Source organism: Manis pentadactyla, chromosome 1, assembly GCF_030020395.1.
Source record: "Manis pentadactyla isolate mManPen7 chromosome 1, mManPen7.hap1, whole genome shotgun sequence".
NCBI classification, from domain to species: domain Eukaryota; kingdom Metazoa; phylum Chordata; class Mammalia; order Pholidota; family Manidae; genus Manis; species Manis pentadactyla.
The window spans coordinates 232,789,950-232,804,940 of NC_080019.1; the positions used below are offsets into that span (position 1 = coordinate 232,789,950).

The following is a 14,991-nucleotide window of genomic DNA, read 5'->3' on the forward strand; positions in this document are numbered from 1 at the left end:
CAGTGTCTTAGGATAGAAAAGGATGGAAAGACCATGTTGTAAGGTAGGTAACTGACCATGCCACCTCCAGAAGGACAACTATGTTATCCCTAAATTGTCCATCCACCTCTGAGAACCATTATGGTCCAATTATGAACCCACTGTGCTCATCCCAAGAGATGCACATAAAATCCACCGCTGTGTGACTGTAATGGGGTTTATGGGGGGGGACTTGGTGAAGGAGTGGACCCTAGTAAACATAATGTTCTTCATGTAATTGTAGATTAATGATAACAAAATTTTTTAAAAAGTAAAAAAGAAAATCCACTGCTGTTCAATCTGGTTCCCATAACCATACCATGAATGTGGAGACTGATGTGGTGGGGGGCCAGGGGCGGAGAAGACACATGAACAGTATGAAAGGACTCAGGTAGTGTGGTCCTTCCACCCTGCTTGAGGCCTATGCAAAGGTGTGAGAACCTACACATCTCTTTTCCTTTGCTTTTTGTTGTGTTTTAAATCAATGGGCTAAATCGTGTCATTTGAGCGTCCTATTTGGTCTGGGTGACTCTTTTGCGGCCCCTGGGATGCCTCGCTTGACAGTGTACTAGAAGCTACCTCTGCATGAAGGGAACTTCCCACATGACAGAGACATAGTAAGCTGGTTTCTGGTTCCTGCCTGGAAAATCTAGAAGGCGAGGGGGTAGTTTAGATGGCTGCCTTAGAGGCAGAAGTGAAGATGCTGCTATGTCGGACCTGGCTGGCATTCCCAGAATTTGCCAGGCAAAGGATGTGGGAGGGATCTGGCGTTGGCTGACCTGGTCCTGTCTAGACGGTTGGGCAGGGTGGAGAGGCAACAGCAGAAAAGCCCGGTGTGAACCACGGATTACCAGGAACAGAGAGATGAGCCGCAAGCAAGCCGAGAGCAGGAAGAGATGCTTTGGGCTGTATCAGGGGTACATTACTTGGGATAAATCCCCAGCAATTGAGAGAATTTCCAAAGGACCCACAAAAACTGGGTCCAGAAAGCACCAACCCATATAATGAAGAACTATAGGTAAGAAGTGTTCTAGCCCCTCAGCTCCCCCGTCCATCCCTGGAGAGGTCAGCAACCATAGTAAGCCAGCTCCAGGAGTGGAGTAAAAACCCCGGGTCGGGGTGAGAAGTGGAAACCATCCGCTCCTAGGCACTTCCTGTCTACAGCAAGCCTCACCCCGGAAAGGGAAGAGCCTTACTTTTCAATCAAGATCAGGAGTTTTACTATTACTTAGGACTGGACGTTCTTACAGTTAAATTTAGATAAGAGTGTGTGACCTGAAACACTAGAGAAGTTGTAGGACTTGCCCAAGTTTTCATTTAGGGCACAGAAGAACTAGCCACGCTGAACAAAATGTAAAGGAGTGGTGGGAGACAAAAATAAGATAATTAATCCCAACCTGTAAGTCTTGTTTGTTTGATATAATGCCTATATATGGAAAGTGCTTAGAACAGCACCTGACGCACAGTAAGTGCTAAACAAGTATTAGCTATTATTATTATTATCTCTGCCATTGCCTAGCATGACAGCTTGTACACAGTAAAAGCCTAATAAATGTTGGTCACATTAAACTGAATTCACAGTGGCGGTGACTGAATACTTTAATGGACCTTTAAGATCTAGGGCAAAAAGTAAAGTGCCCAGGACTTTGCTGAAGCTCTCTCCTGAAATCTGCAGTAAAAAGGATGGGAAGCAGAAAACCTACAGCATCTATAAGTCTTTTTTTTTTCTGGCTCATATCATAAAATCCAGACAAGCTCTTAAGTAGACATCACATCATCCAGAGGATTAAAGGAGACCAATCCCTTCGCTGGTGTTAGACTTAAAGCTGAAATACTGCCTTTTTTTTTCAATATTTGGGAGTAAGGACCAAAGAAAACAAATTGCCCATCGAGGACATTCCAGAGCACACTTGGTGGGCACTACGTGGACAGATTGCCTCTAATTTCCTTGGCCATTGGGAACCCAGTCATGACCCAGGGTCTCTGCAGCCCTTCTTCACTCTATTTCAGAAAGCAGCTCAAGTCTTGTATTTTGCTGTATACATACTTAAATGAAATTACTTATTTTTCAGCATTGATTCCCTGCATGCTACTTCCAGAGTGACTTCCAACTAGGAAGCAAAATCACTGAGTTGGAAATTTTCTATTCTGAAAATAAGACTCAGTTGCCACAATGTATTTATTATAATCTTTAAATTCCATTAAAGGAAGATCAAAGGGTCACACAGCAACCTTTTGGGTTTGTTTCACTCGTTTATTTTGAGGATTTGCTTGTTTCAAGTTATTTTCCATCACATCAAATTCCATAATTTCCTTGACTCACGGGCCATTTTTCCAGCATTGTCCAAATAATGGTAAGATGACTCTACTGTCTATTAACAATCAGCCAGCTGCCCAGAAGAGAACTAAAGGTTTATAAAGGTCCTTTAAATTTTTTTCATTTAGCACTATGATAGGACTCTCAGAAAATGCACGTTTGAAATGAATGCTTTAAATCAGTAACCTTGCCAATAGATCATTCACAGAATTTGAACATATGTGTTATCTTGATCAGCAGTCAGGATTGTTCTGAGCTCACTAGCCAGGAGTTTGAAATATGCTTACTTGAGTCTTACTAGACTCTATTCACTTGTAGGCAAAGCCAAAAAACATCAACTAACTCACCTGGGTTGGTTGCCCATTTGTATACTTGTGTGTACCAGGGCAATCAGACAAAGCAACACAACCTTATTGAACACAATGACCTTTCAAATGTACTCCAAAAAGTTAACTACCTGAGAAAATCCTTTGGCTATTAATTTTCTATCACTTCTGCTAGATAGCGGTTTGGCACTCTTAGTCCTTTTAACGGTAGGTTCAATAAAAATAGGTTTATTTTATAGTCTTAGAGAAAAGTTCTCTAAGGCTCAGTAATGAGTGTTCCTTGGAAAGATAGCTAGGCTGGAAAGGAAACTTACTGTCAGGGAGGCTGCTGTCACCTCAACTAGGTGGGCTAGAAAGAAATATTTTTAAGATTTGTCCAAACGATTAAAATGAAACTAGAGATGAACCCTCAGTTTCTAACAAATGTAACTTAAAAAAATTACTGGTATTTTGATTGATATTTGGTACTACTGATATTTCTAAGTATAAAAGGAATACATGTTTGGGAACTATAGAAATGCACAGAGAGGAAAATTACAGCTCTCATACCCCAATTCTAGTATATTTTCATATGCATACATTTCTTCTCTGTTTTTGCATTGATATAATGTACATGCTGTTTTGTCATCTGCTTTTTTCGTTTAATATATCATGAATGATTTCCCACTATTTTAATGCACAGTGTACTACTGTAATCCAAAATTTAGCCAATCTCCTACTGTTGCAGAGGTATATGGCTTCCATTTTTTTATTCCAAATAACACTGGGGTAAATATCCTTGCACATAAATGTTTCAACACGTCTCATTCTTTATTTAAAATAAATTCTAGAAACGGAAATGATGGGTATAGGATATAAACATTTTCAAGTCTTATGATGGAAAAGTGTAATTTAGTGGGTTTTCTTTGGAATTTTACATTTCTAAAAATGGTGACTCCAATGAAATGGCTAGGTCATATTCTGGGTTGCCTCCTCATGCTGGAACAGTCCCAAGACTGAGCTCCCAGTACTGGTTAGCCTATTAAATGTCAGTGTGAACTATTTATTCTCCCACGGTACCGCTGAAACAGCAAGCCTGAGTGACAGCTCTCTGTCTGGCATGCCAGCCCTGTTGCCAAGCCTCTGCACCTGCTCCTCTCCCATGCCAGGGCTGGCTGTGGCACCAAGTCCAGAGAGACCAGGCTGGTCAGCAACCCAAGGCGACTGTATGCATTTCCACTTGCTTTTCCACTTTTCTTTCCAGATGGTCTCTGACACACTTGCGAAATGTCTCAGTCTGAACGTGAAAGACTGGGTACCATTAAGGAGAAGCCAAATGCATTCAAAATGAACGAGAAAATAACATCAAGCAACACCTCTTCAGCTGCCAGACTCCATTTTCAGAGTCTCTGTTTCATACGTCACATCAAAAACAAGTCAGAATTACACGGCAAAAGAGGTGTATTAGTGGTCATTGTGAAAGATGATTTCTTCGAAGTTGAGAACCTATTTGACCTTGGGTGATATTAACCAAGTTGTTTCTTACTCAATTAGTAAGAAAAAATACAGTGAAGTTGAGTTACCAGCAGCAGCTTATCTAATAACCACCTAGTTGAGGCAACAGCAGCCTCCCTAACATAAGTTCCCTTTCCAGCCTAGCTGGCAATCTTTCCAAGGAACACTCATCACTGAGCCTTAGGGAACTTTTCTCTAAGACTATAAAATAAACCTATTTTCATTGAACCTATCATGAAAAGGACCAAAAGTGCCAAACCAAAATAAGGTTTCATTCACCTCTTCAGTTGTAGAAAGATTAAAAGCGAAATGTTTACAGGCAAAATAAATATTTTTAAATCACCCACACATTTTAATGTACTACTTACAATGAATCTTTCTGTTCATAAGAAATAATGTATTTTGACTGTATAAGGAAAACCGTTGTTCTGGAAAATATACTTATATATACATTACAGAATTCTAAAAGGCAAAGTAGTGCTTAATCTAAGACCTAACTGAAGTTTCACGTGGACTCGGTTATGTAAACGCATCAACTTCCACTTCTGTTACACAGGATTAGGTAATTTGTAGTAAGTCTCCTTCTGAAGACAACTGAAAAAAAAAATCCAGGCAAAATAATGGGAAAAAGCATTTTAAAAACATTAAAAAACTAATCAGTGAGTGAAGAATTGCTTGTCCAAGATCTAAGTGAAGGTGGAACTTGAGATGAGTCCGTCATTAAGGTTCTATTGCCCAAGAGGAACTCACCAAGCAAATGTATAAGACTAAGCTAGAGGATCAAAATGTAGCATCGTGGATTACAGAGAGGGAAAGGAGGATTGTTCTTCATGGAATATCCATTTGTATCTTTTGATTTTGGTATCACGTACTGGTATCACATTAAAACAAAAACAGGTCTAAGGACTATTAAACGCTCTGCTCCAATCATTTAGTGACTAAGAATAATAAATCATACGCTCTTTAAAATCAATGAGCATACAGCTATACTCTAATTTTTCAAAATATAAAATTCAATGTTATCGTGAGACTTATAAACACATTCACAGAAGGTACATTTCTGTTATATTTCTTTACTCCAACTTTAGGGTAAGGCTTAGAATGCAATACCTTTTTTGTACTAGAGAATACAATTCTAAAAATATTAAAAATCTGCTTTTAATGATCAGTCAGTGCTCCAAGAATAGAAGGCAACCAATACCTAAATCTCTGATAGGTTTACTGATACAAATCTGGACCAGTATTCCTGCCCATTCACCACACTAACAGTTTCCATTACAGTTATCAAAGTTGCTAAAACCAGATCACAAGTTTAAAAGGTTGAAAATTATAATTGGAATAGTATTTATCTTCCTGTAATGGAACCACAACATTAAATCAAGGCATGCCTTGTGTATTTAAAGACAGACTGTTTAAACAGAACCACACAGGCTCATAACTAAACTGATCACATAATTTAGAGACCACCAATGAACTCCCAGCCTTTTAAATCAACCAGATTCTCCAAGGAAGATAGCATTTTCAATTTCTGTGAACATTTTCCCATTTTGATGCAGAAAACGAGTTCAAGTAGTTTAATAAAGTGACTTGTAGAGTCATACAACCATCAGTTCAGCTGAAGGGATGAGAGTAGAGTCCTGGAGGCAGGAAAGAACTTGTAGTGTTCAAGAAACTAAAAGAACAATATTGCTGGAGTGCAATTTGGTTGGGGATTGCAGCAGGAGGTGTAAAGGAAGGGACCAGCTAGTGGACAGGTCATGATGGGCCTGTAGACCATGACAAGTAACTGGATTTTACCTCAAGAGCAATAGGAAATCACTAAATTTTAGTGCCTACAGGTTGTAGGCAAGGGAAAGAGATGACTTCCATTTTGAGATTACTCTTGCTGCAGTGTGAAAACTGCCTAAGGCTGGTAAAAGCTGGGGGCTGGGATTTCAGTTCCAAGGCAACTAGAGCAGATCAGGTAAGGGGTGAGGGTGGCTTGGTCCAGGTTATGAAAGGTCCTTGGAAAAATTGACACCCCTCTGATATTTTTGCAAAAATGATCATCTATGATCGTGTTGCAAGAATCCCAAAAGTGAAGGATGTTGCCGTCTTGTCCTACCAGGCAATTTTTTTGTGGGGAGTGGAGGGGGGGGGGAGATGCTTCCCAAAAAGTCAACATGAAATTAAATATTTGTTTATTCTAGATATTAGAATATACTTGCAATCTTAACCATCACTGTTAAATGCAAAATGTAATTATTTCCAAAATGAAGTTTTCAGTTTACTTTTAGGAAGGGTGATTAGGAGACGACCCATGGGGTGTGGGGGAGGAGAAAGCAGCCCTTAGGACTCCACACAGAACTGACAGCCAAGTACAAAGGCCTTGAGACAGGAATGAGACTGCCACGTCCCAGGAACAGAAAGGAGCCCACAGCCAGCAGAGTGGACACCCATCAGCATATAGTAGGTGTCCCATAATCAATGACCGTGAGTTATCTTCTTACCTCCACAACGATGGCACGCAGTAACCATCAATAAGGAGCAAGCAGGGAAAGGGCTATTTATTTTTCTCAGCTGCCAGGCAAGAGCTGATAAAACTCCATTCACTTCTGGGGAACCAAGAATAGAAACACTGGTTTTAAACAGAATGAAGACATCGAGAGGGTGCCTGTGTGCCCCCTACGGCGCAGTGACAATCAGGCTCTTCAGGGTTTGGTCACCGCATCAGCCCAGAAGGCACCTCCCTCCGCGCCCTCAAGTATCTGTGCTTCTAGAAAATTCTGAGGAACTACCTTCCATGAGTATCATTGAACTCATTTTGTATAATATAATTTCGCTGACAGAAAGCTATGAACTAAAACATGTCCCTCAACTACATTGCTGCAGTATTTTTTCCAAAAAAACTCGTGTATTTTTTAATGAGCCGTATCAATTCATAAGGACCAAAAAGATTCTTAAAACGGGTTTACTTTGATTTCTCATATGAAATGTTTGTGTATTTTATCTACATTTAATAAATATATACCTCAATTTATTACGTATACTCACACACTATAGGAAGATATTAGTATGCATTTAATAACACATTCACTTGGGAAAAAAGACCCTTCAAGCCACTGCACACTTGACTCGCCCGCGGCTCGCCCGACTCTGGGCCTATGAAACCACTAGAAAATAGCTTCTCTTCTCTGGGTGACGAAAACTAACCTCCCAGGCTGAATTTCGAAAAGACAACAGGAGAGCGCGCGCTTACAGGCTAAATCTCAAACGTCATTTCCGGTCACCTGCCCTTCCGACTACGTTTAACGGAAGTTGCCGGACGTGACGAAGCAAAAACGCCCGTTGGGGGCAGGTCCCTCCTAGCAACCAATGGACTCTGACCACCTCTCCAGTCTCCGCGGAGTCTAATCGCGGCCTGTGACGCCCAAGGGGCGGGGCGCGGAGGGCGATACGGAAACCGAGAGGGGCCCGGCCCCTCATTCGCTCCGCAGGCGGGGAACTGGAGGGGCGGCAGGATGGTTTACATCTCGAACGGTGAGTTGGCGGGGCCACGGGGGCGGGCTTCTCCCATCCTCACCCGCCGGCCCCGCGCCTCTGGCGGCCCTGGGCTTGGCGAAGCGTCTTTGCTATGGACGGGGTCCCTCGGTGAGGACCGCGCCCGGCGTCCTCGCCCTCGTAGAGCCCCTGCTTGTGGTGCCTGCGCTCGGCCGTCCGCGTCCGTAACTAGTTAAGGCAACGCTGCGACCACGTCGGCGTGATGCTCGATGTCTCGGGCTCCATTCTGGCGCTGTTCGCAGTCTCCGCAACATCCCCGTGCCGGCAGGTGCGCGGATGAAGACTGAGGCGCAGGAAGTTAAATCGCTTTAATTTAATTTCAGCGTCGCAGAGGTAGGCAGTGCCCGCTCGGCGTCCTCGGAGGCGGGTGACGTCAGCCCCCGGGAGAGGGGGCGTGAGTCGCGCCGGTGATTTTTGTCCCAGATTTCAAGGGGCACGGAAAGAAACAATACTCCTTGTAAGAAGTTAATTATTCCCGGAATAGAGAATCTGAGAGAAACTTAATTCCAGCACTCCACGGAGTGGCTGGGAAGGAAGGACACATTCTACTGGGTCAGAGCAATGCCAGGACTGTGTGCCCACCTGTTTGACGCAGGTGACATAAATGCCTTGGTGCACGGTCACTGGAACGAGGGCCTGGTTCTGTGTGAATCATGTGTTTATCTTCAGAGCTGATTAAGGTGCAGTCAGCGAAAGTCCGGCGACGGAGTGCACTTTGCGTCTATTTGCTCTTTAAAGTCTCACTCTCTTCTCCCACAAAATCCTTCGAATCAAGTAGGTTGATGGACACTAAAGGAAAACATGAAGTTTCATCTTTGTTTTGGGCATTTGTAGCCTTTGTTTTAGGTCCTTTGTGGTTAAGGCTGGCAGCTTCTATTTATGCATCATGGAGTGATTCTTTGTAGTGTGTCTGACTGCTTATGCATTATCGTATTTGATCTGCATAAATAACGTAAAGTTCCTATTAGGACCTTTAATCTCACTTTCATATTTGAGAAATGTCAGTTGGCGTTCCACTAACTTATTTCTCTCTTGAGGATATTGGGGGGGGTGGGGGAGGTGCTGCCTACCTTTAGAAACTTGGGGGAAATAAGTGCAAAAAGCAAGATAGAATGATGTAAGTACATGCAATAGGTTCTTCACAATCACAAAGGAGGAATTGACGGACTCCAGTTACATCTATTTTCTTAGAAGGATTGTATTTATCACCACTTCATACTTGACAAAACATTTCTCCTACTTCGTGACTCTGCTTTTTCCCTACAATCCTATTTGATGACTGGTCTTGGAATACTTTGCTCAGAGAAGAAAAATGTCATGTCAGCCAGTGAAGCAGAGACAGTTAAGAGACAGGACCAAGCCCATTACCCACACTCAGTGGAGCCCATTTTTCTCAATAGTTCTGAGAGAACTCTGGTCCAAGTGGATACCTGAAAGTAAGTTGATCAAGGAAAGAGAAGTAAACCTTGAGAAAAACAGAGGGAAGGTAGTTGATGGCTCCTCTTCTCCCAAAATATTCTCACCTCTTGATTTGCAAGGCTGAAACTAGAGCACTAATTTTTCATGTCCTGCTTCTGTTACTTAAAATGGTTTGAGAAATAGTTCTATTTTTGTGTAAGGTAAAGCTGCAGTCATAGAAACAACATCCCATTATAGAAAAATAGTGGTCATTTTAATGTAAAAACCAAGTTCTCTTCAGTACTTAGAGCACACAGATTCTTTGATTTATAAAAATTTTAATGTAACAACTGATTCTAAAGATTTGTAAGAGTGTGTATAAACATTCATTTTATATAGGAAAGAAATTTTGCAAGTGAGAAGAATTACTCTGAACACACTTAGGAAAATGGAAGTGGTGAGAGCATTCTATTATATTCACCTATTCCATTTATTTTCTCAAAATACTTGAATAAAAAGTTTAAATAAAGTCAGCGTACACCCATGTTCATAGCAGCATTTTCACATAGCCGAAAGGTGGAAGCGACCCAGGTGTCCACTAACAGATACAAAAACAGATACACAGATACATTAACAAAATGTAGAATATGCATACAGTGGAATATTGATCTGCTGTAAACAAAAGGAAATTTTGACACATACTACAACACGGATGAACCTTAAAGACATGCTAAGTGAAATAAGCCAGTCACCAAAGTACAAATACTGTATGAGGTACTTAGAAAAGTCAAATTCATAGAGAGAGAAAGTCGAGGTAGTTGCCAGAAGCTGGGGGAGGGGAGAGGTGAGGAGTTAATATTTAAAGGGTGCAGAGTTTCAGTTGGGGAAGATGAAGTTCTGGAGAAGGATGGTGGTGATTGTTGCTCAACAATGTACGTAATGCCATAGAAGTGTATAGTTAAAAATGGTTAAATAGCTAATTTTTTATGTATATTTCACCACAATTAAAAAAAGGAAAAAATTCTCACATGAAGTGTCCCCACCCAAATTACAAACAAAGGCGTTTGACATGTAATGGGAATGGCCTTCAGATCATACTGCTGTACTTCCCTGGGCCCTTCCCAGGGGTGATGTGGGCACAGCAGACCTTGCCTGGTGTGGACCGTTTGCAACAAGAGAAGTTGAAAACTGAGTATGATTGTTACCTGATTAAATGTCAAGCATCTTGCGTGAGGGATTTGTAGTACTAACCAAAGTTCCCTTATTCTGCCTGTAGGACAAGTGTTGGACAGCCGGAGTCAATCCCCATGGAGATTATCTTTAATAACAGATTTCTTTTGGGGAATAGCTGAGTTCCTGGTTCTGTTGTAAGTATAATAGTGCCCGTAACAGCCCTGATCCTTAAGTTAGCAGAAGTACGTTAGGTTCATTATGTTGAGTGTCTTAAACAAGGTGAGCTTTTCGGAAGCAATTCTTAATTTGAAAATGTTTTTTTTAATAGCCTGACTAGGAGAAATGAGACTCATAGCGGTAAAACTGCCCCAAACACCTCGTTTGAGTGGATATGTCAGTTGAGGTAGTAAGCTTCACCGTGCCTTCGCCTTGGTAGTGATCATTTCAACCTGCAGCCATGGGGCCAGGCCTGCCCGTTCTGATGCCAAATGGCAGTGCCTCACTTTCCCTGTACTATTCCTGAATTTGGTGTGTATGTGCGGCTTTTATTCCATATGATACAAGTAAACAAGGAGAATTAGGTCTTGATTTTTAAAAAGTAGTCAACATTTTTTTAAATGAAGGGTTAGAATTGACACAGTGACCAAAATTTAAACTTGACCATAATTTCAAACAGTTATTTGTAAATGTGTCTTTGGTCTTTCACTGTTGTTTGTTTTATGAAACTGTTCATCAACTACTAAGTCTTAACTCATCTTAAGTTTGAATATATATTTGAGTGCCTCCCAGGCAGAGGACTCCAGGGATGCAAAGATGTGGGAAACAGGCCCTCCTCCACTGACTTTAATATCAGTAAATGTCTTCCTGTCACAAGAGGGGCTGTGCATGATTGTGGAAAGACATGAGAGGAAGTTATTCCAGGTGCAGAAACAGAGAAGACAGCAGAGAAGTTTGAGTATCAGGCTGTGATCTTTATGTTAATTTTATTGTACCTGTGGTTTACAAATATTAAGCTGATGGCCACATGTAGCATATATTAGGGTAAAATGGAAGAGGCAGTACCATTAAAAAGTACAATGGGACACACCATAAGTTATCCAGTGCAAAAGTTCTTTAAAGTCTCAGAAAATGTATCTACTCCATATTATTTATTGAGTATTGTTTTAACTTAGTTAAATCCTCTGCAAATATTTATCCCTCCACAAATGAAGAAAATTCCATTTAAATAGACTACTAAAAGTCCTGTGCCTCTAGCATACCTCAGCCCCTCCCTGCCAAGGGAACATTACGTATTCTGTTGGCAGGGGAAATGGGGGGGCAGTGGATGTGGGATACTGGGAACACAGACCGTGGGACCTGACAATTGATGTAGAGTGGAGGATGGAAGTTGGGGGTGGCTCTGGTTTCAGAGTCATTCCTAGTTTAGGAGAGTTATTAGCAAATGTGAAAGACAAGGAGTGGTGGCTTTGGCATGGAACATAGCACACTCTGTTTAGACGTGTGCTTGCATCGGATGGTGGTGGCCAGCTGCCTTCAGGACATGCGGTTTTGGTTGTCCTCTCACAGAGATGATAGATCAAACCACGGACACTTTGTATGATGTTGAAAGCGGTACTTCTGTTGTTCTCTGCTCGTTTCAGTTTCAAAACTCTGCTTCAGCAAGATGTGAAAAAGAGAAGAGGCTACGGAAGCTCCTCTGATTCCAGATATGATGATGGAAGAGGGTATAGCATTTTAAATTGATAGTAGATTATTTTACCCCTGTGTATTTTAATTAGATACGATAGACAGACAGACATAGTTAGGCTCATGAAAATTAAACGTTTAAATTCTATTTCACAAAATTAGTGCATTACTATAAATTAATCAAGTTGCCTCTGATTTAATAATCAGAGTTAATCTGGCAAAGCTAAAATGTACACCAAGTACCCTATGGGAAAAGTAAATGAGAAGATGAAAGCTGGTGGCCAATGTTAAATCTCAATATTTCCAGCTGATAGTGAAACTCTCAAAAATCAAGCATCACTGGCTTGTGTCTCCCTGCAGCACAAATCAGGGGAGCCGGGTTTCAGTTGGGCATTTACAGGTGCTACTGTTCACTTCATCACAATCCTTGCTCGATTTACTTTGTTCAGGTACACTGTGTGTCTGATGCATGTAAAAATTTGAATTTTTGATTCCTGGCCTAAATGGTAGTTCCTATTTTAAATAAAAGGATCTATTTGAGTGGTTAAAAAAAAAAACAGTTGAAGTAATGTCTACTAAGCTGTAGAAATCAATTTTTTCATTTATTAGGCCACCAGGAAACCCCCCGAGAAGAATGGGTCGAATTAATCATCTGAGAGGCCCTAGTCCTCCTCCTATGGCTGGTGGATGAGGAAGGTAATTTAAAATCTGAAATTACTCTGTGAATTTAATTTTGTAATACTTCCTGAGGAGGGTTTTCTTTAGAATTTTTGCCTTTAAAAAAAAGTCATTGCGTTTATTATCAAAATGTTTTTTGAGAAAGGGTTTTATAACATGTCATGATTGTTGGATTTTTCATATTGATACAAATTAATGGCTGCTAACTAATTATTGTAATGATTTCTTCCAGGTAAATGTCTGCTCTAAGAAGCAGACAACTGGACATACACATTCACGGTAGAAGGGAACCATCAAGAAATGGAGGGCTGACCGTGCCAGACAAGTCGATGAATGTGTGTGTCAAACGGATTGCTCTGTGTCCTCACAGATGAATGAGGTCGTGCTGGGAATTCCCCCCACAGGGATCTGGCAGGACTGACATGCAGTTCTATAAATGCACGCTTGTCTTCATTATCCTTTTTGTATAGTTGATGAAAGTGTTCATATAGTTTTAATAAGTAAATATTTTTAGGTTACAAAACTGGACTTCCCATCTTTATATAATTAAAACACAAAAACTCCAAATACAAAGAAAAATAAAAGCTTACGTACTCAGCACTATTACTGTCCCCTTTTTAAACATGAAATACAGGTTCACTGTTAATTTGTTCTTATTTATAAATAAATCATACTTATTTCAGTAGTTCACATACAATATCTCTGCTCTTGAATTTCCACCTTGAAACAAATTGTCCTGTGAATTTTTAATACAAAGTGACTGATTTGCTTACCAAATAGAATTATCGGGATTTTTATAAAGCTGTAACCAACAAACCTGAGCTACAAAATGAAGATCCGCTAGGTAGTTTTAAAATCTTAGACCTCCATGCTGTCTTGACAAATGTGAATTCTAAACCGTCGCTGACGATCCTGCCTATTGGCTTCAACACCCATCTGAACGCGCTCACACTCTTTCACCAGGATGGAAGCACCCTGAGGCCACGGACTTCTGTCGTCGTGCTTTGGACAGTGACTACATGTAATTGGCATTGAAATACTTGTTAGAAAAAGGAAAAATACAGGTAATTCTACTTGATGTTTAGTAGCCAAAGTATTTAAGCATTTTTATATCCATTTAATAAGTATGTATTCAACCCTATTGGCCAGGAAAATGGGTATGTAGTGGCGTAAGATACTGTCTTCAAAGATAAGAGGCAATCCTAACTCAAAATTTTAAGGATAAGGGATAAGGAAAATAGATTTTTTGAGCACTCGAGTCTGTGTTTGACGTTTTATCTTTTACATATTAATTCTGACAAGCTGAGGAAGGTAGATAATTGCATTATCAGATACATGCAAGGGCTCGGTGAAGTAATGTATGATTGTACATATGGCTGGTGAATGGCAGGCTCCTGTCAAACCTCCTCGGGCTGTAGTGGGGTTGCTGGGGCAGAGTCGCAGTAGAGCTGGCTTCTGTGTGCATGTGATTCAGGACGTCTGTTACAGACTCTTCCTTAGGGCTTGTTCTAGAGCCCTTGCCACACTGGACATGGAGGTGTCCTGCTCTGCTCGTGACGTAGGCCACTGTAGTGCAGAGGTAGCCCCTCCACTAGCTTGTGTTTGAATCTCGTTTTTGCTGCTCAGTAGCTTTTGAGTGAATCATGTCATTCTACCCCAGTTTAGTCATCTGTAATGGGGATTAATTTCCTACCTAAGGGACGTGTCACTCGACAGTATTTAATCAACAAGTGCTTTCTGGGCACCTACCATATGCAGAAGAAACCAGCGGCAAATAAGACAAAGACCCTCTTCTCATGGAGCTTACTATCTAGTGTGGGAAACTTTCTAGTGTGGGACTGTCTTAACTACTTCATATTTTAAACCTCGACACTTGGGCATGTATGCAGGACATTGCAGGAGGACAAGACTGGAAGGAGGGCACTGGGCGAAGAGGCTGCTGTCTTCCCCCTGAGATGATAGCTTGGACTAGGCGGTGGCAGTCGGAATGAAGAAGTGGATGCATTCAGGCTAAATTTCAGAGACTGCAGGATTGGCTGATGCAGAAGGACTGAGCAGTGATGTTCACCAAGAAGGAAGTGGGAGTAGGTTTTGTGGAGTGGGGTGGAGTGGAGATCAAGGGTTGGGTTTTGAACATATTCACAAATTTACGATGCTTGGAGGACATCCAGGTGGACATTCCGAGTAGGCAGCTCCGGAAGAGCTCCGGACTGGGAATATGTATCTGGGAGTTAACGTTCACATTTACAGCCATGAAGCTGGATAAAGCCACCGCACAGATGTAGAGAGGAGCCCGACTCCAGAAAACCCTGACGCTGGGGCTCGACTGCGCACGGCCGTGCAGCATGACAGCGGGAGTAG

The 14,991-nt window shown here is 41.4% G+C and overlaps 1 protein-coding gene and 1 long non-coding RNA gene across 2 annotated transcripts; one reads left to right on the forward strand and one right to left on the reverse strand.

The window, feature by feature from the left end:
• Nucleotides 1-4,432: 4,432 nt before the first annotated feature.
• LOC130678949 (uncharacterized) lies at nucleotides 4,433-7,378 on the reverse strand. The gene is made up of 3 exons (XR_008991925.1): nucleotides 7,189-7,378; nucleotides 6,645-6,749; nucleotides 4,433-4,749 (listed from the first exon to the last, which is right to left on the reverse strand). It is a non-coding gene; the product is annotated as an uncharacterized LOC130678949 (long non-coding RNA).
• A 142-nt stretch (nucleotides 7,379-7,520) lies between these two features.
• SELENOK (selenoprotein K) lies at nucleotides 7,521-12,652 on the forward strand. The gene is made up of 4 exons (XM_036878220.2): nucleotides 7,521-7,674; nucleotides 10,370-10,460; nucleotides 11,907-11,990; nucleotides 12,562-12,652. Exons 1-4 carry the CDS (start codon nucleotides 7,656-7,658, stop codon nucleotides 12,650-12,652), a joined length of 285 nt encoding a protein of 94 aa, XP_036734115.1. The 5' UTR covers nucleotides 7,521-7,655.
• Nucleotides 12,653-14,991: the final 2,339 nt, after the last annotated feature.